This window comes from Synchiropus splendidus, chromosome 14, assembly GCF_027744825.2.
Source record: "Synchiropus splendidus isolate RoL2022-P1 chromosome 14, RoL_Sspl_1.0, whole genome shotgun sequence".
Taxonomy (NCBI): domain Eukaryota; kingdom Metazoa; phylum Chordata; class Actinopteri; order Syngnathiformes; family Callionymidae; genus Synchiropus; species Synchiropus splendidus.
Genome location: NC_071347.1, coordinates 23,964,888 through 23,987,387, shown reverse-complemented (window position 1 = coordinate 23,987,387; position 22,500 = coordinate 23,964,888). Strand labels below are relative to the sequence as shown.

The window sequence follows — 22,500 nt, the reverse complement described above, 5'->3', positions numbered from 1 at the left end:
CTTGTCTGAGAGAATCACGTCATAATGACAGAGTGGAACACACACACACTCGCCTCTCTCAGCCTCCTGCGGCGCTGATCCCAGTCCGGCACCCTCCCGAGCCGCCGGACCCTCCAGCCGAGGCCCGAGCTCTGGAAGAGAGAGACAAACACTGGGGTCACAAAGGTCAATGGCAAATGGCAGACAAGAGGAGAGGTGGCGGCGACGCGGCCTGCGGGCCACATGGGGGCGGCCCGGTCAGTGGGTCCGGTCCTGCTGCCAGACACAGGCGCACCAAGCCACCTGCGCTGGTCTTCAGACGCTGCACAACAGCGACAGGCTGCGGCACGTCTGAGTCATGTGACCTTGGTGGATGTTTATAAGTGAGGAAGGTTCGAGGAGGCGACACAACAAGCACACGCTCAGGTGACCTCACCTGCGGTGACTCACCGCGTCTGACTGGAGGGAAAAGAATCAGCGGCAGCCACTTCAGCGCGGACGGTTTCCACTTTGACACGTCTCACCTCCAGCCACAATGAGCAGCTGCCTGCTCCTGAGCGACACAACCCAACGCCACATCCAAGGCTGCTCTGACACGCAGCCAACACAGCGCCCCCTGTTGAGCACCGCAGATATCTGAAGTGTGTGTGTGTGTGCGTGACCTTTGGCAGTGGTGGCACCTCGCGGAGGCCTCACTGGAGCAGGCCTGGAGTGGGCCAGTCCCACCACAGGAGCTGCTCCTGCGACCACGTGGCCGTCAGCGCTGAGGCAAACATCTGGGGGAGAGACGTGGGCTTCACGTGGAACACGCGGCGCCAGCCGAGTCCATCTCACAGCCGACGTGGTCCCACAACGATTCACACTGACAGACCAGGCTCTGATTCCTCCATGAGGTCACACTGGTCACCGCTGCAGGGTCATAGGTCAGACATGACCCAGACGTGACCCATCAGATGAAGGATCTCAGCCTCCTTTATCTCCGGCACGGCGGCCTGGCTCCTCCAGCACCTGAGGATGAGAGGAGCTGCAGTGGAGACCTCCCTCTGGTGAGAGGCTCTGACCCGGGGCAGGAACCCACACGGAGGTGGAGGGCTGCAGCTGAGGAGGTCCCCGCCCAGGACCTGCCGGAGCCCCCCACACCAGGGGTCACGCTGAACCATCCAGACCTCCAGAAGCTCCGACTCGCTCCCCTCAGCACCAAGCCGACACCGCCGTGACATGAAAAAGGCTCTGGCCCCCAACAATGTGAGGAAATTAGAAGGCAGAGTGACGGGGCCCCGGGGCCCCTCAGGCAGAGACGGAGATGGAGTGGGGGAGGAGGTCACAAGGAACAGAGCAATGAGAGGTCAGAGCCAGGCCCGCAGGTTAGAAGGGCCACATTCTTCAGAGACTGGTCATCTGAGGCTGGGGTCGGATCCTTCCCGCTGGAGGCGTGGGACCCCCCCAGTCTCACACAGGCCGGACATGAAGGCGGAGCCTCAGTGCGTGCCCTGCGGCGCTGCCACTGCTCCACAGAGCGGTGAGGGCCAGCTCCTCTGGCGCGGGGGGCCACAGCCTGGAGGGACCAGATGACAGGGGCCACGTCTCCGGCGTGTAGGGCTCCGTCCCTGACCTCTGGAGCTGACCCCACGGAGGTGGCCCTGCCGCCCGGACTCTTGCAGCCTCTCTCCCTCCAAACATCTGCGCTGTTCCAACACACGCCATGACACTCGGCAGGTGCCACGCGACCAGAGCAAGTTGCAGACTGAAGGGCATCGAGCAACACACACACACACAGGAGATGAGATGTTCGGAGGCTGTGAAATATGAGGCCACTTCTGTCGGCTGTGGACAAGACAAGCATCTCCTGCAGACGAAGAAGGAGCTCCAACCCTTGGATGCGACAACAACAGAGTGTGACTGACGTCCAACAGACTGAGTCAAGGATTCAGGTGCTGCCGGCTCAAGCCACGGTGATTCCCAGCAGCGCTCAGGTGATCATGCAGGCTGGGGGTCAGCGCACTTTCAGCTCAACAAGGTGAAGGACGCAGCACACGGACTCCCTCGTTCATGTCGCGGCACCAAGGTGAACATCCACAGCTCAGGGTTGGTCCCAGGTGAGCTTCCTCACAGCACCTCCGGGTCCAAGGTGAGTGCTGGAGCTGCAGGAATGACAGCAGCCAGCAACAACTGCAAGAGCTTCAGCTGAGCCAGAACAAAGTTCTGCTCAGGACTTGAGGTCAGGGTCATCGTGGCTCCCCGGTGCCTCCATCGCACCACACGTGCCGTACCGTCAGACGCAGCCAGAGGGAGCCGTGCTCCCTGTGACGCAGCAGAAGCAAGAGGAGACCTGCGGATCCCGGGGCACCTCGGAGGACCAACATGGCGCTGAGAGGTTTCCAGTCATCCGAGTCACAGCTCTGAGAGCCACAGCGAGCGGATCAGCCTGCTCCTGCCGCCGGCCCCCGCAGGCCTGTGAACAGGGGTGAGTCAGGCACGCAGGCACGCAGCAGGAGACGGACCGCACCACTCCCCGGTGGGAGCAGAGCCGCCTACGCTGCCGACACCCCGCCGCCACATTCCTGCCGGCCTTTGTGACGGAGGAGGTGCACAGGTGAGACGGAGCTGATACCTGAGAAACCTTCAAACGGCTGCTGCGCCTTGATCAGATCAGCGGAACACTGGTCGGCCACTTGAATGACTTCAGTGTCTGAACAGCGAGCGTGTGTTCTCAGAACCCCACGGCGGGTCACGTGAGTGGCGAGCGCACCCCCCCTCCCCCGAGCCACGCGGCGAGCTCACCTGCTCTCAGGCCGTGCTGGGCGTCGTCCAGGACCAGCTGGCTCATGCAGCGCAGCTCCCAGTCCTGCACCTCGGTGGTCCACAGGGCCGGAACCAGCACCGTGTACTGGGACCTGAGGCCATGACAGAGAGGGAGAGTCAGAGTTTTCAATGAAACATGGAGCCGGAGCTGCCACCAGAAAAAGTTTGGGATTCACTGGTCGGATCATCTCGGGTCGGCCCCGGAGGAAGGGTGGGAGGTGAGCAAGTGACTCCTCCAGCTGAGCGGAGACGAGGATCAGTGGAAGAAAAGAGGGGCAGGCTGGAGAGAGAAGACGACAACTGGAGACGATGGTGGACCAGCCCTGTTCTGCTCCCTCAGTGTCGGCCAAGTCTTCTGCGCCGGATCATCCTGCCGGCTGAGCTCAGTCTTCTCAGAGACGCGGTCTTCTTCTGCCAGCGCGGTGGCTGCCGACACTCACACAGGACCAAAGTGAATCCAGTCCGACTTGGACTGCACATCCAGGCCGAGGGCCCAGACGGCTCTGGCCCACGGGAGGCGCTGCTGCGTGGCAACGGCGGCTCGCCACCGCCACAGAGCAGGACGTGGACCGGCGGGCGGAGGGGCGCGTGCCAGCTCCAGCTCAAGTGTCTCCACCAGAGGAACAAGCCTGGACTCTGCATGATTCAACAGCCACACAGGTGTTGGGACGCCACCAGACTGCCGTGTGTACCAGGGCTGCCCAGCGCCTCACCGCACCCCTCACTTCCTGTTTGGACTGGCCACCGGGGGCAACGTTCCACCTCTGGTGTTCACTTGTGCAGGACCTTCCAGAACACAGTCACGTGGGCTGGACAGCACCAACAAGGACCAGTTCATCTCGTCGGTCTGCGGACACAAACCCAGGGACCCTGCCGAGTTGCCATGACGATGGCTGTGGGCCACCAAAACAGCCGTCTGCGTGACACCTCCACGTCGGGACGCAGGGGCCCGGGCTCTGCAGAAGCAGACTCCAGTCAGAAACATCTCCACCCGGGACTTGCATCTCAGAGGTCGACCAGTGCTGAAGCCCCCGGGCCAGCGCCGACGCTCCCGTCCTGAGACCAGTCCCGCGTCAGAGGCTCCAGTCTCCCGTCACTCTGTGGCCTCAGGCTGAAGAACCCAGGGGCAGACTGCGTCCCAGAGGGGGGCCGCTCCTCTGGAGGACCGGTGGGTCTTCAGCGTCACAGGAGCCAGGTCCTGCTGACCCTGCAGCGCGTGGCAGCACGAATGGATTCACTCACACGTCCACAGGAACGCGCAGCAGCAGAGGCAGCACCGCGCCCTCCTCCCTCTGCTCCATCAGGCGAGACTCCAGCAGGTCAGCGATGGTCAGAGCCGCGTGGAAGAGGGCAGACAGACCTGCAGACAGCAGGTCAGAGCGTCACGCCATGGGCCTCCTCACAAGCAGGCGCCAGTGGGGTTACCGCGCAGGGCGACCAGGTCCCAGATGAGCAGGACCGAGTCCCAGCAGGGCAGCGAGGTGAAGAGACAGAGGAACCACGGCATCACAAAGTGGAAGGGGACGACTCCCAGCGACTCCTGCAGGGAGACGCGCTCAGCAGCCGTTTCAGAGACGCTCTGGGAGAGCGGCAGGAGCCCGCCACTCTCCGCGCTCGCGGCTGTGCTCGGGCAGAGGAGGCCCTGCTGACGCCGAGCCTCTCTCGGAGCAGGACTCACCAGGTGCTGGGAGAGCTTGGGCTTTCTGTGTCTCAGGAACTGCTCAAACACTCGGACCTGATGTTGGACCCTGGAGGGAGAGAGACCTGGTGTGTGTGGAGTCACCTTCCCGGATCGCTGGTCTCTTACTGGGTGAGCTCCAGGTCAAAGAGCTGGGCCAGGTACTTGGGCTGGTCCAGGAGAGCGGTCAGGGCCCAGAAGGCTTCCTCCTCCCCCAAGTGCATCAGCAGCACAGCAGCAATGTAGGACATGCCTGCGAGTCAGACGGCGGCCTTCAGATCCCGCGCTTCCTCTGAGCGTCTGCACGTCAGCGAGCGAGCGAGGGCCCGGGGGTGGGCGGGGGTGGGGTCACTCGGTACCTTGGCTGTAGCCGACCCGCGGGTTGTACTTGGCGTAGGCGATGAGAACCCGGAAGAGCTTGGCCTGACCCTCGATGGCTTCCGGACTGTCGCCCATGAGAGAACGGTGGCTGGGAAAGGAGCGCTCTGCCAGAGAGAGGAAGACAGGTGGGCTCTCGGCGGGACTCTTCACTCTGGCGCTGGGGACTCACGTAGGTCCAGAGCCACCTGCCGGAACAGAGCGATGTGGTCCTCGTGGTCGCGGGCCGACGGCGGGAGGTTCTGAGCGTCGCTCAGCGTGGCGATGGCAGATAAGACGCTGTACTCGCTGATGCCCAGGTCCACCAGGCGCTCCCGCACCTCCAGCAGGCATCTCTGTCAGGGAGCACCCACAGCTCAGGTCAGGTCCTCAGAGGTGAAGGACGGCCTGCTTCAGCTTCGGCACCCCACACGGCCAGCGAGGCCTGAGCTGCGCTGGCGTCTCACCTGATAACTGAAGCGGCTGCTCTCCCTCAGGCCGTCCGTGTTCAGAAGACACTTCCACACCCGGCCCCGGAGGCTTGCGGGGACACCCATCCGGATGAAGCGCTCGACCTGGAGACAAGGCGCCGGAGTGAGACGCACGGCGGCAGAGGGGCGCGCGCGCGGGCCTCACCTGGCTCCTGCAGATGAAGCTGGAGCCATTCCAGCAGGTGAGCAGCTCACACAGCTCCTTGACCCTGGCCGGGCTCATCTGCGGGGCACTGACACACAAGCGCAGATCCTCAGCGGGAGCTACAGCCCTGCTGGGCGGCAGATCCGGCGGGACTGACGCGCCACAGTGGAGAGAGCTTTTCCTCCAACCAACACCGTCGGCACCAGAAGAGAAGGACATCAGTGGGTGAAGCCAAGGCAAACAGCAGCTCAGACCCGAGGGCGGAGGCGCGCGCGCGCGGCGGCAGGGTCGCACCTGTAATGGTGACACCTGTGCTGAAGCTTCCGCTGCTTCCTGCTGGTCACTGCGAAGCCGAACTCGTCAAAGCACGCGGCTCCGCTGCGCCGCCTGAGCGTGGAGCTCCTCCTCATGGTCCGACCGAGGCTTCCGGCCCGTTCAGTGGGTCAAATCTCCGGCGGGAGCCCAGCCAGTGGGCGGGCCTTCCGGTGCAGTGGGGGGCGGGACCTTTGTCCTCTCGTTCAGAGACATACGAGCCGCGACGTCGTATTCCCGCCAACATAATGTCCTCTGTCGGGACTCATAACGTTTTCTGGCTGTGATTCGACTGGTCACGTGCGTGTTCACGCGCAGCTCCGAGTGTCGCACGGTCGACGGAGCCTGCGTTCATAATGTGAAAGGTCTGACAGCTCGCAGCAACGTCACACCCGGCATCGGACCTTGCGATCATTCCCAGTGATTCAGGCAGCCGAGCAAAGGTTTATTGTTGAGCAACAAGCTGAAGCCACCGCAGAGCTGCGGGGACAGAGGCGCCACTCTGGCCCGGTGGTCAGCCGCCAGCGGGCTGCGCAAGGTTCCGGCGCGTCTCCACCTGGTACACGGTCTGGTAGCCGTCGTCCCAGGTGAAGAGCTGCTGGTCGCCGGGGTGGTAGCTGAGGCTGCTGTGGCTGGTGTAGCGCTTGGGGAAGAACCGGACGGGAGTCTCCCCGCTGCAGAGAGGGGACAGCTTTGACCTGGGAGACACCAGAGGAGCCTGACCTTTCCACTCGCCTGCCAAGGGTGTGGTGGATGTCGTAGACGCACTGGACGGCGGAGCGCCCGCCGTGACGCGAGTTGTAGACCACGTAGAGAGTCCCGCAGATGAGGAAGGCTCCCTCTGCGTCGCGGCTCTGGCACGGCGTGTCCCACGTGAGCTCCACGGCCAGGCTGGCTGGGGAGGAGGCACAGACAGGCTGCTGCGTCTTCACGGGGGAGAAACGACGTCGACCCACCTTTGTCCAGCTTGGTCAGAATCAGGTTCCCAGCGTAGTCCGGGTCAGCGTGAAGCACCCACAGGCCCAGCTGGTCCACGGCCAAGTGCAGGTAGGTGTCGGGGTTCAGGCCGTAGACTGGGAGGCGCCCGGCCCCGGGAAGCAGGGCGCTGTCCACCACGCCGCCGCTCTCCAGAGACACCTGCAGGAGGCAGCGGGGAGTAGCAGCCTTCGCAGCGTGAGCTTGAGGATCGGACCTTGAGGATCTGGTTGGGGGTGTCGGCCTTGTGGTAGAAGAGGAAGCCGCCGTAGACCACGTGGCCGGTGCCCTGCCAGGACGCGGGCAGCTGGAGGACTCTGGGTGGGGGGGTGGCATTGCTGCTGAAGCTCTGCAGGGAGCCGAACTCCAGCAGCGTGTGGTTCCGGACGCCGCTCAGCAGGTAGATCTGCAAGACACGGCCAGCGGCTCAACGCTGCGGCCTGAGAGGGCCGTCCATTCATCTCTGACCTTCTGGGAGCCTGCTGTCGGGTCCTTGAACCAGGATCCAGAAACGTCTCCCGTCTTCTTCACGATCTTCAGGGACTTGATCTGACTCAGCGCCACGCTGCAGTCTGCTGGAGACAAGACGCTCCACAGGTTACCAGCGGATCGGGGCCTTCGGCGGAGACAGGGCCGGAGCAGGTGAGAGAGTCCGCCTCGCAGGAGGGGTCAGAGGTCAGCTGGGAGGCGGACGTGAGGAGCCGTGCTCCGTGTCAGCCTCCCAGCTGACCTCTGCTGAGTCACTCAAAGTCTCAATTTTCAAATGTTGTTTTCTTTCTGTTCTTTCCACATGAAATACAATTCATACACATACTTCATTTTCCCTCTTTTCTGATTTCCACTCTGATCCACGCTGGCCCTTTGTTTGAACTTAGTCTTCTATCCCTCATCACCCCTCCCTCACCCCTTCCTCACCCCTCCTTCACCCCTTCCTCACCCCTCCTACACCCCTTCCTCACCCCACCTCACCCCTCCCTCACCCCTTCCTCACCCCTCCTACACCCCTTTCTCACCCCTCCCTCACCCCTCCATCACTCCGTCATCACCCCTCCTTCACCCCCACCTCACCCCTCCTTCACCCCTCCCTCACCCCTTCCTCACCCCTCCTTCACCCCACCTCACCCCTCCCTCACCCCTTCCTCACCCCACCTCACCCCTCCCTCACCCCTTCCTCACCACTTCCTCACCCCTCCTACACCCCTTTCTCACCCCTCCTTCACCCCTCCCTCACCCCTCCCTCACCCCTCCATCACTCCGTCATCACCCCTCCTTCACCCCCACCTCACCCCTTCCTCACCCCTCCATCACTCCGTCATCACCCCTCCTTCACCCCCACCTCACCCCTCCCTCACCCCTCCTTCACCCCCACCTCACCCCTCCTTCACCCCTCCATCACTCCGTCATCACCCCTCCTTCACCCCCACCTCACCCCTCCTTCACCCCCACCTCACCCCTCCTTCACCCCTTCCTCACCCCTCCCTCACCCCTCCATCACTCCGTCATCACCCCTCCTTCACCCCCACCTCACCCCTCCTTCACCCCCACCGCACCCCGTCCTCACCCCTCCATCACCCGTCCTCACCCCTTCCTCGCCCCTCCATCACTTCAACAAACGTCTACCCTTCCTCACTTGACACTGACAGGAACGTGGATCGGAGCAGACCCTCCCGACTCAGTTGTGTCATGTCCCTGTTGAAGAGTTGTGGGCATGAACACGTGAACACGTGGGTGTGGTCAAGCGCGTGGCGCAAGGCTCCTCCCGCGGCGGGGCCCGGGCTCCTCACCGCTCTGCAGCTGGAGCTTGGCCCTGTTCTGGATCAGCTCCAGCTCGGCCGCCTGGATCTGCTGCTCCAGCAGAGCCTCCTCCATCTGGATGTCGGACGACAGCGGGATCTTCTTCTCCAGGTACTCCAGCTCCCGCTCCACTCGGTCCACCCGGGCCGACACGCCGTCCACCTGGCTCCTGACCTCTGACCTGTAGAGACACGCCGGCTCAGCTCACGTCGGCCGTCAGCGCGACCCATCCAGGAACCCACTGGAGGACGTGGACCGTGGACCGGTGCGCGCGCACCTGGGAGGACAGGTCGTAGGTCGTCTGCGTGAGGCGGGCCGTGTTCTGCTCGCAGCGGCTCAGGCGCTCCTGAGGACAGACAGAGGGGAGGAGGTGGAGAGAAAGGCGCGCTGCACACGTCGCAGCCAGATGAGCGAGTGAAGCAGCTGGGCCACGTGGAAGTGGAGGCCTCACAGGGAGTGGAGGAATTCACTCATTCATGCAGCTCAGCGTCCAGGAGGGGCAGCTGAGCACAGGCCAGAGGCCTGGCAGCGAAGCACACATGGAGCACACGTGAACTCAGAGTTGCTCCCACACGTCCTCACCTCCATCTGGAGCAGTCTTCTCTCCAGGTACTGGATGATGAAGGAGTCCTGACCCGGGCTCTGGCTCCGGACTGGGCTGCAGGTCAGACAGAGGGCCAGCAGGAGGATAAAGGACCGATCCATGTTCGGAACCGGCTCGACCCAGTCTGATCCAGACTCACTTCTGTCATCTGTTCCAGCTGCAGAGAGGTTCTGATCCAAGTGAGGAACAGTCCATCCTCCCTCCCCCACCCTTCCTGACCCGGGTCTCATCTGTGGCATGACTTCACCAGCAGAACCCTGTGAGGTCCAGATGGGAGGAGTCTCAGCGCTGAGAGCGAAGCCAGTGAAAGGTCCTGACTCACTGCCGTCCACTTCACCGTCCTCTGTTAAGAGACCAGCTCAGTTTAGCAACAGCTGCAGTCATGTGACTTGTCGTGTGTGTGTGTGGTCGATGCTGCGAGTACGGGCGTCCTCCACTGGGTGGCAGCAGAGATCAAGGCAGGACCGTCACCCTCTCACACATGGAGGAGGGCTTCCTGTCAAGTGCTCCATGAATGGTCACCTGGAAGTGCTGCTCACGCCGGGCCGGTCCAGTCACCACCTGAGACCAGGACCTCAGATCCTTCTTCAGACCATGTGACCTGTGAGTCAGATCCAGTTGAAGCGCCGTGATGAAGCCTGTGTGTGCAGGGGGTCGGGGGTCACCCACATGTTCCACCGCTGTGGCCCTCGTCTCTGTGAGGACCCGCGGTGCGGTCCTGTTGAAGATGAGAAGACCCCAGAGCAGCCTCACTCCTCCTGAACTGGCCTCTTCTTCTCCTCCGTCCACTGAACTCTGAAGGTTCTGACCTGTTTTCCAGATCCTTCCATGAGCGTCAAACCTTTTTCCTTCCACATTTCTGCCCTTTAACCTTCTGTCTCTTCAGACATACCTGGTGCTGCGGAGGGAGTGGAGGCACACTCTTGAAATGCCACCTGAAACAGGACAAAAGAGTGGAAGTGAAGGCGCTGCCCTGGACTCAGGAGCGGAGACGGAGCAGGACAGAGGCTGGAGCTTGCACTGGTGGTGGCGCCGCCGCAGAAGGTTCCGTCTCTGCAGCAGGTGGTGGCTTCAGTTCCCAGGGCAGTGAAGCTCCGAGGCGGAACATCAGGACGAAAGCATGGGGTGGGCTGGTGTGTCGTGACGGCCCCGGCCTCACACCATCCATCTTTCATGCGACCTACTTCTGCGTGGCCCCCACAGAGGAGACGCCCGTCACTTCCATTCATTAAGTTGTTGTGATGAGTCAGCACTTTCATCAATTAATGAAGCACTGCTGAGGCTTCCCAGAGGGATCTGACACGTGCACGCACGCACGCACGCCCCCACCTCCTCCGCGCTCTTCCTGAGCCCCGCCCACCCTGCCGCGATTGGTCAGGGGGAAACGGCTGACAGCCACGTCGGCGCCACACTTGGGGGGTGGAATCTGGGCGGGGTCACAGCCGCACAGGAGGCGGAGTCAGGCCTGCTGCGACGTCGCTCTGGCCTTCGCTCTGCTCCGACAGAGCAAGAACCTCAAGTTGAGAAGTTGAGACCTCAACACTTTGCAGCCAAGACAGACCCCTGCTGGTCCGCCTCCCCAGCTGAGACTCCTCGTCTGATTCCAAAGGACACAGGTTCCTCACCGTCTGTGGGAGGTTCCCGCTGGCACTTTTTCAAACTTCATTCAGTGACTTCTACTTGTCTTTTCTGACGCCTGGCCACCTGGTGTCGGCAGGTGTGGAGCGCTCCCCTCCACCCTGGTGACGCCCAGAGAGCTCCACTCATCTGCAGCCGCCGTAGCTTAGCAACCTCTGCCAGAAGAAGAGATGACGCTGATGAAGGCCGCTTCTCCACAGAGGCAGGTGCCCCCTGCTGACCGGCGGCAGTAGCAAGAGCAGCGCTCTGCCAGTGACTGCCCCCAGGAGGTGGAGAGTGTCAGTGGGAGACGGAGGGGCCGGGCCCTCGGGAAGATGAAGGTCAGAGCCACCCGCGGCCTGTGAGCAGCCCAGCCTGGACCGAGCCGGCCCTCTCTCGAGGCCTGCGACTGTGGCGGGAGGGGCTCCGGCTCTTCCTCCGCTCCTCTGGAATCTCTTCTGCCTTCTTCTTCACCCATGACCTCGTTTTTGTGTCTCCACCATGGCTCGCTGTTGCTAGGCGACCAGATCCCCCACACTTCTGGGCCCGTTGTCATGAACTAACACGTCGGCAGGATGTCACCTGACGACGGTGGCGCTGACGTAGGTGAAGGTGACAAGGAGGTGTGGGGTCGGACGCTCCGTCTGTGCAGAGAGGTGTTGATGCTGGAGGAGAGGAGCTCCAGCCAGAGAAGGTCATCTGCCTCAGGCGTGGCAGCAGAGAGACGGGGAAGAGAGGCTCCTCTCACCTCAGTCGCGGGACCGGGCCCCTCACTGCCGACCTGGGACGGACGTCAGCGTCGCAGATGTTTGAGCTGAGATCACAACGTTCTCTTCTCCCTCGCTGGTTTCCACGGTCACGTCCTGACTTCAGACCAGCTCTGAGGAAACCAAACAAATGGAGCTCCAGAACAGACGGCCTCTGTGGCCCCGGCAGCTGGGCCCCGGGGGGACAGAGGGCCAGTGTCTGGCAGGTGCGGCGGCAGATGAGGGAACAACAAAGAAGATGCAGAGCCGCGTCCCACCTCAGACCCGCAGCATCACAACTGAGTGAGAGGGAAGGTTCGTCTCTCCGTGTTTGCAAGTCAGTCTGGGGGTGAGGAGGTCCTCGCTGAAGGTCACGGGTTCGACTCCTGCAGGGCCTGAGACTTCATTACTTTTGTGTATAGGAAACAAACGTGCGCTCGCTCATGAGAGCCGAGCTGACATTTGCACAGCGCTGGTGTGTAAGCTGAGACACGGAGGAGGAGGAGGAGGAGGAGGAACTTCCCGCTCCTCTCGCTGCTCAGAGAGAGAGAGTGAGAGAGAGAGCAAAGCCAGCTGACGGAGGAGCGCGCCTCCATTCAGGAGCCGAGGCTGCAGAGCGTGAGTCCAGGCGCCAACTTTCACTCGCCACTCTCTCCAGTCCAGCGGAACCGAGCTGAGTAGTGTCCAGATCCAGATCCAGATCCAGAGTCCAGATCCAGATCCAGATCCAGATCCAGAGTCCAGATCCAGAGTCCAGAGTCCAGATCCAGAGTCCAGATCCAGAGTCCAGATCCAGATCCAGAGTCCAGACCCAGAGTCCAGATCCAGATCCAGATCCAGATCCAGAGTCCAGATCCAGATCCAGAGTCCAGAGTCCAGAGTCCAGATCCAGGCTCCAGGCTCCAGGCTCCAGGCTCCAGGCTCCAGGCTCCAGTCTCCAGGCTCCAGGCTCCAGGGTCCAGGCTCCAGGCTCCAGGGTCCAGGCTCCAGGGTCCAGGGTCCAGGCTCCAGGGTCCAGCCCAGGGCGTGAGCGGCGTCAGCAGGACTGGCCGAGCAGACAGGAGGATGCTGGAGGGCAATGCCTGCAGAAGCAGAGGATGAGATCTGTCGAAAGGCGCTGGAGCTGCTCTCTGACCTCTGCTCCAGGGGAGAGGTCCAGGACGACAGCTGCCTGGACTTCATCTACTACTTCCGGGACTTGGCCAGACCTCGCTACACGGACTCAGGTCAGGACCGCCTCTTGCCTCGTTCTAGTCCGGGCGCTCCAGGTCACGTGACCTTCGGTGTCGACGTGCTTGTCGGGTGCAGTTCTGACGTGACTCGGCTCCAGGTGTCGATCGCTCAGAACAAGCATGCGGGGGGTGGTGTGGTGTTCCGGTTCGTCCAGTTCCGTTTGACTTTTGCTCACTCTCGCACGGAGCAGAGCGCCCCCCACTGACCATCTGCATGTGAGGAAGTGCGGCGCTGTCAGGGCTAATGGGGTCCAGCGCTGGTGCAGCGTGTGAGAGCTGCCTCTCAACAATGGCTCATTAAAGTTGGATGAAGGGTGGAAGCGAGCCGAGCTTCCCCTGAGGAGCTCTGACCCACTTCCTCTTGTATTAGCGCTCGCAACACACACGCACAGTTCGATGGCACCATCCAAACATGGCCGCTCCGGCGAGAGGCTGCAGTCACATGACCCCCCGAGCTTCAGCTGTCAGAAGGCTCGGGGCCTCTGCAGCTCCCCCTCCCACCTCTCAGGCGTCTGACACCACAGTGGGGGCGTCACCCCCCTCTCACACACCTGAGAACGCTCCAGAGTGGGACCACGCTCTTGCAGGTCGCCAGTCACGTGACCTCAGCCGAGCTTGACCCACAGACAGCAGAGGCCCCCGGCGCTCCGATGTGCTCCCTCTGACACCAAGTCTGCGGCGCTAGAGTGTTGCAGAGTCGCCGTGAAGCGCTGCTCCACCTCCGGCCCAACACTGACAGTTCTGACAGAGGGATTTAGTCCGACCTCAGCCTCAGATTCGGGCTGCAACAGAGCCCTGATCCACGGGCCAACTCCGCTCCAGACTGGGCTGAGTCCCAGCTCCTTCCTTCACCCAGGGCTCAGAGCCAGGGGCCTGTCCTGCAGGAACGTCCTCGGACTGTGGAGGGCGAGCGTCTTCAGGAGCCACTCTGGGCCTCCTCATCCAGAGGCAGGAGCCGGGCCAGGCTCAGCTGGAGGAAGCTGCCTCCTCAGCGGAGCTCCAGAACAGCGGGACGCGCCCCAGGTTGAGACCTCGGCGGGTGGTCACATGTCGGCTTGGCTCCTGCCTGTTGCCAGGCAACACACGTGGAGAGCCGCCGCCGATCTTCAGTGATGAGGCAACAAAGCCAATGGCCCTGTGCCGGCCCACGTCCTCACCAGTCACGCTTCCCCTCCTCCGGCAAATGAAGTTAGGAAGGACCATCTGCCGGCCTTCCCCGGGGGGAGCCGCCGGCCCGCGACCTTTTCACCGCCGCCGCCGCCGCCTCGTATTGAGCCGGCCGGGGGCGTGGCTCCCGCCACACTGGCGCCGCCGCCATCTGCCCACACCTTTCTGCCGCCTCAGGCTCCTCCTCCAAACTTGGCCTCTCTTTGTCAGCGACTTTCTCGTCTGCTGACTCAGCGCCTCCTGCAGGGCAGCTGCAGAAACGTTAGCACCGAGGCCCAACCTGTGGAGGAGACGTCAGCTGCGCAAAGTGTCTGAGGAAGAAAGACCAAGGTCTGCTCAGAATAAACAGAAAGAAGTTGGGAAGCTCAGCTGAAAACAGTCCTGACGCCCGGAACCTTCTCCCACCACGGTCGCCCCCAAACATTGGCTGCTTCTAAATACACGTTGGCGTCCTAGTGTTGGGTCACAGACAGGTCAGTGTCAAGGTCAACGCCTCTTCAGCCCCAGAGGGTGCAGGTCAGTTGGGTTGGGAAACATAGTGACCTGTGGTCCACACGCCAGACACCTGGACTGGACTGGACCTGCAGAGTGAGGAGGAGGAGGAGCAGAGAGGAAGAAGAGGAGGAGGAGGAGAGGAGGAGGAGAGGAGGAGGAGATGAGAGGAGAGGAGGAGAGGAGGAGGAGAGGAGGAGGAGAGGAGGAGGAGATGAGAGGAGGAGGAGGAGAGGAGGAGGAGGAGAGGAGAGGAGGAGGAGGAGGAGAGGAGGAGAGGAGAGGAGGAGAGGAGAGGAGGAGAGAGGAGAGGAGAGGAGGAGAGGAGGAGGAGGAGAGGAGGAGGAGAGGAGAGGAGAGGAGGAGGAGGAGAGGAGGAGGAGAGGAGAGGAGAGGAGGAGGAGAGGAGAGGAGAGGAGGAGAGGAGGAGGAGGAGAAGAGGAGGAGAGGAGAGGAGGAGGAGAGGAGAGGAGGAGAGGAGAGGAGGAGAGGAGAGGAGGAGATGAGGAGGAGGAGAGGAGGAGGAGAGGAGAGGAGGAGGAGAGGAGAGGAGAGGAGAGGAGGAGGAGGAGAGGAGGAGGAGAGGAGGAGGAGAGGAGAGGAGAGGAGGAGAGGAGGAGGAGGAGAAGAGGAGGAGAGGAGGAGAGGAGAGGAGGAGAGGAGAGGAGGAAGAGGAGGAGGAGGAGGAAGAGGAGGAAGAAGGAAAGAGAAGGAGTAGGAGGAAGAGGAGGAGGAGAGAGGAAGAAGAGGAGGAGAGGGGGAGAGGAGGAGGAGAGGAGAGGAGGGGGAGGAGAGGAGAGAGGAAGAAGAGGAGGAGAGGAGGAGAGGAGGGAGAGGAGGAGGAGGAGGAGAGGAGGAGGAGGAGGAGAGGAGGAGGAGAAGGAGAGAGGAAGAAGAGGAGAGGAGGAGGAGAGGAGGGGAGGAGAGGAGGAGGAGAGGAGAGAGGAAGAAGAGGAGGAGAGGAGGAGAGGAGAGGAGGAGGAGAGGAGAGGAGGAGGAGAGGAGGCGGAGGAGGAGAAGGCAGGAGGGGGAGGTGAGGGAGGAGAGGGTGATGTAGAGGAGGAGGAGGAAGAGGTGATGTGATGCCAAAGGTCGATGTGTTGTGGAGAGTGTGAGAGTCACATTGAATCTGTTGCTTTCAAATAGAGAGAGAGAGAGAAGCCAAGTGAGGCGACAGACTGAGAGGAAGCGAGTCACTGCCGCGCTCTGACTCTGCCTGTGTCCGGCTGCAGATGTGTCGGTCAGCCTCCTGTCCCTGCTGGTCACCACCTGTGGACTCGCTCTCTTCGGCGTCTCGCTCTTCGTCTCATGGAAGCTCTGCTGGCTGCCGCTCACCGGCCGCTTCTTCCCCGACATCCTGAAGGGGGCGCACTTCCTGGGAGGGGACCAACAGCCCGTCCTCACAGAGGTGAGTCACAGCCAGAGCAGGTGCAGCGAGTCTCCTGCGGGTGTGGGCAGTTCAGGACTCGAGCACTCGTTGACGACCTCAGGTCGAGTGAAGGACGCGTCGACGTGTTTCAGCGAGTCACGCTGAATAACTCCCGTGAGAACATCTGAGTCAGCAAAGAGCCAAATGACTCGCGTTAACTCCGAACGCCTCACGGAGAGTCACGAGCCGGACAGTCTGAGACTCGAAGCGTGTGAGGTCAACATGACTGGAGCTTCTGTTTAGACCTCACCAGAGTCTCATCACGTGACCTCAGGTGGACGGCGAGGAGCGCGAGTTCAGCGAGGACGGCTGCGTCAAGGAGCCGCCCGAGCCACCATGGCGGGTGACCGTCCCCGAGTCGGCCCTGAAGATCAGCCACACGTCGCCCGACATCCCGCTGGAGGCGCAGGCCACGGTGGAGCGCTACCAGCCGCACACGCTGGCCCGAGACCGGGTCCAGAGGCAGACCACCGAGCCCACCTCCTCCGTCCGGTCAGTAGAGTCCCGGACCGCCGGGCACCGGCGCGGCACCTGACCCGCTTGGCTTCTGTTGCAGTCACAACTCCATCCGGCGCCAGATGAACCTGTCCGATCCGGACTTTAACCCGGCTCAGTTCCAGGCGGCAGGACTCCCTGTCGGGTCTGGGCCGGATCAAGCCGGAGCTGTACAAGCAGCGGTCGGGGTGGACGGCGAGGACGGGCGGCGCAGCGACAGCTGCGGCCGCCTCAACTTCATCCTCAAGTTCGACTTCGACCTGGAGCAGCTGATCGTGAAGATCCACAGCGCGCTGGACCTGCCGGCCAAGGACTTCTCCGGAACCTCAGACCCCTACGTGAAGATCTACCTGCTGCCCGACCGCAAAACCAAGCACCAGACCAAGGTGCACCGCAAGACTCTCAACCCGCTGTTCGACGAGGTCTTCCTGTTCCGGTGGCGTACGCCGAGCTCTCCGGCCGCAAGCTGCACTTCAGCGTCTACGACTTCGACCGCTTTTCCCGCCACGACTTGATCGGACAGGTGGTGGTCGACAACTTCCTGGACCTGAACGACTTCCCGCGCGAGACCAAGCTGTGCCGGGACATCCAGTACGTGACGTCGGTGAGATGCCCCGCCCTCAGACCACTCCCTTCCTTGTTCCTACAACTCACTTTCAGGGACCAAACATGAGCCATTTCGGCCGCACCAAGTCGTCCCTAGGTTCAGGAAAAGTAGCCGAGCCCTGAGCTCAGACGAGTCCGGGCTCGTCGCAGCTATCAGTGACTGGGGTGGACTCCATCTGGAGGACTCGTCGGCGGAGACATGGAAAGATACTTAGAGCCTGTTAAAGTTTGATGACTCGACCCAGATCCTCCGACCGAGTGCCGACAGATCCCCAGCGCCGCAGGCTGCGTCCCGTGTCACTCACTCCCGGCCCCTCGCTGACTCGGGTCCGTCTCAAGCGCCCCGATGCTGCGGCTGACGAGAGGACGGAGCGACTCTCGCCGGCTGGTTTCACCTCAACTGACCTGAAGCCAAGGCTCCTCAGTCAGTTCAGCCACTTGTTTAGACAGCTCCAGGTCAGTAATCCACATGGCTGACTGGTGACTTGTCACTTGTGCTCCTCCCACTGGAGCCTCTCTGGACCGGCTCCCGGGCCGTTCTGGGTCAGAACTGACCCTGGAGAGACCCGAACCTCTCTCAACGTCCGCCAAGCAGGTTGAGCCTCCAGCTGGAGCCTCAGCCTCCCGACTTCCTGGGGCTCCGACCCAAACAGCTCCGATGTGGGTCAGTGATCGGTGTACTGTCGCCAGAGGAGGAGGAAGAGGAGAGGAGAGGAGAGGAGAGGAGAGGAGGAGGAGAGGAGGAGGAGGAGGAGAGGAGAGGAGGAGAGAGAGAGGAGAGGAGAGGAGGAGATGAGGAGAGGAGAGGAGAGGAGAGGAGTAGGAGAGGAGAGGAGGAGGAGGAGGAGGGGAGGAGAGGAGGAGGAGAGGAGAGGGGAGGAGGAGGAGAAGGAGGAGAGGAGAGGAGAGGAGGAGGAGGAGAGGAGAGGAGGAGAGGAGAGAGGAGGAGGAGGAGAGGAGAGGAGGAAGGAGGAGAGGAGGAGAGGAGAGGAGAGGAAGATGGAGGAGAGGAGAGGAGGAGGAGAGGAGAGGAGGAGGAGAGGAGGGGAGGAGAGGAGGAGGAGAGGATAGGGGAGGAGGAGGAGAGGAGGAGAGGAGAGAGAGGAGGAGGAGGAGAGGAGAGGAGGAGAGGAGGAGAGGAGAGGAGAGGAGGAGAGGAAGGAGGAGAGGAGAGGAGGAGGAGAGGAGAGGAGAGAGAGGAGAGGAGGAGGAGAAGAGGAGGAGGAGGAGGAGGAGAGGAGGAGGAGGAGGAGAGGAGAGGAGAGGAGAAGAGAGGAGAGGAGGAGAAGAGGAGGAGAGGAGGAGAGGAGAGGAGGAGAGAGGAGAGGAGAGGAGAGGAGAGGAGAGGAGGAGGAGAAGAGAGGAGAGGAGGAGAGGAGGGGAGAGGAGGTGAGGAGAGGAGAGGAGGAGAGGAGAGGAGAGGAGAGGAGAGGAGGAGAGGAGGAGGAGGAGGAGGAGGAGGAGAGGAGAGGGGAGGAGGAGGAGAGGAGGAGAGGAGAGGAGAGGAGAGGAGAGGAGGAGGAGGAGAGGAGAGGAGGAGGAGGAGAGGAGAGGGGAGGAGAGGAGAGGAGGAGGAGAGGAGAGGAGGAGGAGGGGAGGAGGAGGAAGGAGGGAGGAGAGGAGGAGGAGGAGGAGGAGAGGAGAGGAGAGGAGAGGAGGGAAGGAGGAGGAGAGGAGGAGAGGAGAGGAGGAGGAGGAGGAGGAGAGGAGAAGGAGAGAGGAGGGAGGAGGAAGGAGGAGAGGAGGAGGAGGAGAGGAAGAGGAGGAGAGGAGAGAGGAGGAGAGGAGGAGGAGGAGAGGAGAGTGAGGAGGAGAGGAGGGAGAGGAGAGGAGGAGGAGAGGAGAGGAGAGGAGAGGGAGGACGGAGAGGAGGAGGAGGAGGGAGAGAGGAGAGGGAGAGGAGGAGAGGAGCGAGGAGGAAGAAGGAGGAGGAAGGGAGGGAGAGGAGGAGGAGGAGAGGAGGAGAGGAGGAGGAGAGGAGAGGAGGAGGAGAGGAGGAGAGAGGAGGAGAGGGAGAGGAGGAGGAGAGGAGAGGAGAGAGGAGGAGAGAGGAGAGGAGGAGGAGGAGTAGGAGAGGAGGATTGAGGAGGAGGAGAGGAGGAGGAGAGAGAGGCGAGAGAGAGGAGAGGAGGAGAGGAGGAGGAGGAGAGGAGGAGGAGAGGAGAGAGAGAGGAGAGGAGGAGAGAGGAGGAGAGGAGATGAGGAGGAGAGGAGGAGGAGGAGGAGGAGGATTGAGAGGAGGAGGAGAGAAGGAGGAGGAGGAGGAGAGGCGAGGAGGAGGAGGAGGAAAGGAGGAGGAGAGCGGAGAGAGGGGAGGAGAGAGAGAGGAGGAGGAGGAGGAGAGGAGGAGGAGAGGAGAGGAGGAGAGGAGAGGAGAGGAGGAGAGGAGAGGAGAGGAAGGAGAGGAGGAGGAGTAGAGGAGAGGAGGAGGAGAGGAGGAGGAGAGGAGAGGAGGAGAGGAGGAGGAGAGCTGCGCAGCGTGTCTCCCTAACCACACCATGGCGCATGCTCCCCCCCCCTGCTGTGACCTGTCGTGAACCCTCAGTGGACCCCTTGTGGTTGTCCATCCTCCTGCTGGTCATAATGTTTCAGCCAGCGTGTGTGACCGTCTGCAGGACAACTTGCGACCTGGGCGAGCTGATGTTCTCACTGTGCTACCTGCCACCGGCCGGGCGACTCACCATCACCAATGATCAAAGCCAGAACCTGAAAGCCATGGACATCACCGGGGCCTCGGGTGAGTGGGGGGGCCGGGGCCCGGGGCCGGACGCTCACTGAGCTCCGTGTGTCCTACAGATCCCTACGTCAAAGTGTCGCTGATGTGCGAGGGCCGGCGGCTGAAGAAGCGCAAGACGTCCACCAAGCGCAACACGCTGAAACCCAGTCTACAACGAGGCCGTGGTGTTCGACGTGCCGCCGAGAACATCCACCAGATCAGCCTGCTCATCGCCGTCATGGACTACGACCGGTCCGCCCCCGCCCGCCCGCCGCCTGGCCTCGGCCCCGGCCCGCCGGGACTCACCTGCGCTTCTGTTGACAGGGTCGGACACAACGAGGTGATCGGCGTTGTGCCGGGTCGGCACCGAGGCCGAGACCCTGGGCCGGGACCAACTGGAGCGAGATGCTGACCTATCCGCGGAAACCCATCGCTCACTGGCACCCTCTGCTGGAGGTAACGCACGCGCTCGCGGCCCTCGCTTCCGTCGTGAGGTTCTCGGCGTGATTCCAAACCTTTCCCCCGGTCTCTCACCATTTCGGTGAGGTTTGGCCAGCGTCTCCCGCGTGTCCGGTCCGTCCGGCTGAAGCACTTGGGTGGGAGAGTCCTGGGACGGCAGCGATGAGCCGGAGGCTCCAGAGGAAGGCAGCGCCTCCTTCCCTCCTCCTTCCTCCTCACCGTTGACAGAGAGCAGTTACACAACAGCCCTCGACACGTTGGGCTACAACAAAGAGCTGCCGCTCACAGATGCTTCTATTTCTGACGCTGCGGCCCACACACACACACACACACTCGGAGGCAGAGCAGCGGCTGTTTTGGTTCCTGCTAATGTGGAGATAAACAGGTCAGCTGGCTCTGGAGCGCCCGCCCTGTTGGTGCAGCACCCGTGCCACCCTCCAGCAGACGTCCCGGCCCAGAGAGTCCGGCACCAGTCACAGGAAGTGATGGAGTCTCCCGCTGCTGGAGGATGAGGCGCCCCTCCTGAGGACCACCCTCCACCCTCCTCATGAGCTGAAGCTCAGGACACCTCCTGCAGCTGCTGAGAGATGCAGCCGGAGCAGCCTCTGCACACCCCTCACACACACACCCCCTCACACACACACACCTCACACACACACACACAGAGTCTCTTCTGACTCCTCCCATTAGCTGAGACTCGGCAGCTCCAGCAGAGAAGCAGCTAATGGCTTGTTGTGTTCCACACACATGCGTGTCTCTCCTGCCTGGGTGAGGACCTCTCATGACCCTTTCCCCGGCACGGCTCATCTGAGCCACACTGGAATCCAGTTATTTCCTCCTCAAATTCAGGCTGAACCTTGTGGGGACGCCAGACAGAACAGGCCAAAATAAGGCAAACTCGGCCCCTCAAGAAAAAGATGGGCCAGCTCTCTCACAATGATGAGTGTTCTGTCTGGGTCTCTCCTGGACGACTCAGCTTGAGGCCCCCAGGCAGAGAAGATGCTTGATGGCTGCTGTGGTGTGCTCTGCAGTGGGACGGAGCAGCTGGGACTGGAAGCCAGGGGGGGTCCACCAACTCCCTGAAGACGCCCCCCTCACCCTGAGCCCGCCGGGACGTGCCGTCGGCGTCTTCCGTCTCCGTTCACCGGCTCACCCTTTCTCTCCTCAGCCGTGTGTGTGTGTGTGTGTGTGTGTGTGTTGGGGTCCCCGCAGGAGCAGGAAGAGCGGTGGCTTCACCCTCCGCTCCAGGTCCAGGCGGAGGCTCCCGGTCTGAAGCCTGTCCAGGCTGGCAGCTGACAGCACGTGCCGCGGCTCCCACAGGTCCACTTCCTGTTGCCGCCTCCAGTGCATGCTCCATCTTTGTTGTTCAGGCTGCACGTCGTGTCGTGAGCACCAGAGGTGGCGCCGCCGCCGCCGCGCTCCTCCTCCCACCTGTCGCTAATAAACATGTACATACAAGGGCCCGTGTGAGGACCTGAGTTAGCACCACGCTCGCGCCGCCGCGTCTCTCTCTCGCTCTGTCCTCGTGGGGACCGCTCATAAGCCTAGCTGCACACACACACATCTGACCCCCGTTACCATGACAACCAGTCCGGTTGAAGATTCAAAGGCGGCACTTGGTCTCAGTGGTGAAACGCTGGAGGAACCAGAGCAGGACCCCACCCTGAACTGACCAGATGTAAAGGTCTGATCTGCAACTCACCTCCACACGGAAGCTGCGCCTGCGTCACCTGAGTGGGGAACTCCCGCCCAGGAGGCCACGTGCTCTCGCGCCTGTCACCGAGTCTCTACTGCCACCTGCTGGTGAAGCTCCGAGGAAAGCGAGTGTGTGTGTGTGGGGGGGCGGACACGTCTCCGCTCGCTCCGCCCTCTTCACACCCGCCTGCTTGGTGGCGCCACCTCGTAGTGACGTATAGCGCCCCCTGGTGGGCGCCGCTGCGCAGTCGCGAGCTGTGACGTCACCGTGCACCTCCCAGTGACACGGAAGAGGAGCGGAGGGGGGCGGACTGGAGACGCTGACACCGCACCTGACTTTATTGAAAAACTGTCATGACCGTTTGAGAAATACAAAAAAGCAAAGGTTGTTTCCATGCCGACTAACTGGGCGGCGAGCGAGGCCCTGGCCTCTAGCAGGGCTGGACGTTACAGGCCCGGCGCTCCCTGCAGCGCTCCCTGGGTTCCTCCGCCGCAGGGTCGGGAGCACGGGCTCCAGTCGGCCCCGCAGCCTGCCGGGTCAGGGTCTGCGGGGCCCTGCTTGCGCCGCCTCCCGCCGGCCCCGGACTTGGCGCCGCACTTCCTCAGCCTGCACTTCTTCCTCTGGACGGTCTCGGACAAGCGGCGCCGCCGAACCCGGGCTCCAGTTTGACCATGCGGGTGCGGATGGCGTGGCCTTCCGCAGGACTTG

General features: G+C 62.3%; 2 protein-coding genes and 1 pseudogene across 14 annotated transcripts; 1 reads left to right on the top strand and 2 right to left on the bottom strand.

The window, feature by feature from the left end:
- Positions 1-51: 51 nt before the first annotated feature.
- On the bottom strand, positions 52-5,891 carry LOC128771362 (carabin-like). 2 transcript variants are annotated; one of them, XM_053886763.1, is made up of 10 exons: positions 5,747-5,891; positions 5,453-5,540; positions 5,284-5,391; positions 5,010-5,172; positions 4,819-4,944; positions 4,589-4,712; positions 4,460-4,529; positions 4,207-4,321; positions 2,761-4,141; positions 52-131 (listed from the first exon to the last, which is right to left on the bottom strand). In XM_053886763.1, exons 1-9 carry the CDS (start codon positions 5,860-5,862, stop codon positions 4,020-4,022), a joined length of 1,032 nt encoding a protein of 343 aa, XP_053742738.1. In that variant the 5' UTR covers positions 5,863-5,891; the 3' UTR covers positions 52-131; positions 2,761-4,019. The 2 variants fall into 2 exon arrangements, with proteins under 2 accessions (XP_053742738.1, XP_053742737.1); XM_053886762.1 differs by having other exon boundaries at positions 5,453-5,887.
- Positions 5,892-5,992: 101 nt separating this feature from the next.
- Positions 5,993-10,412, bottom strand: LOC128771361 (olfactomedin-like protein 3A). Of its 12 annotated transcripts, none has more exons than XM_053886754.1 (8): positions 9,116-10,412; positions 8,776-8,879; positions 8,524-8,714; positions 7,208-7,314; positions 6,957-7,145; positions 6,721-6,901; positions 6,500-6,655; positions 6,176-6,438 (listed from the first exon to the last, which is right to left on the bottom strand). In XM_053886754.1, the coding sequence occupies exons 1-8, from the start codon at positions 9,374-9,376 to the stop codon at positions 6,176-6,178; spliced, it is 1,452 nt and encodes a 483-aa protein (XP_053742729.1). In that variant the 5' UTR covers positions 9,377-10,412. The 12 variants fall into 12 exon arrangements, with proteins under 12 accessions (XP_053742735.1, XP_053742727.1, XP_053742726.1 ...); XM_053886757.1 differs by having other exon boundaries at positions 6,189-6,438; positions 6,500-6,659; XM_053886758.1 differs by having other exon boundaries at positions 6,189-6,438; positions 6,500-6,659; positions 7,208-7,311.
- An 840-nt stretch (positions 10,413-11,252) lies between these two features.
- On the top strand, positions 11,253-21,526 carry LOC128770699 (synaptotagmin-9-like; annotated as a pseudogene).
- Positions 21,527-22,500: the final 974 nt, after the last annotated feature.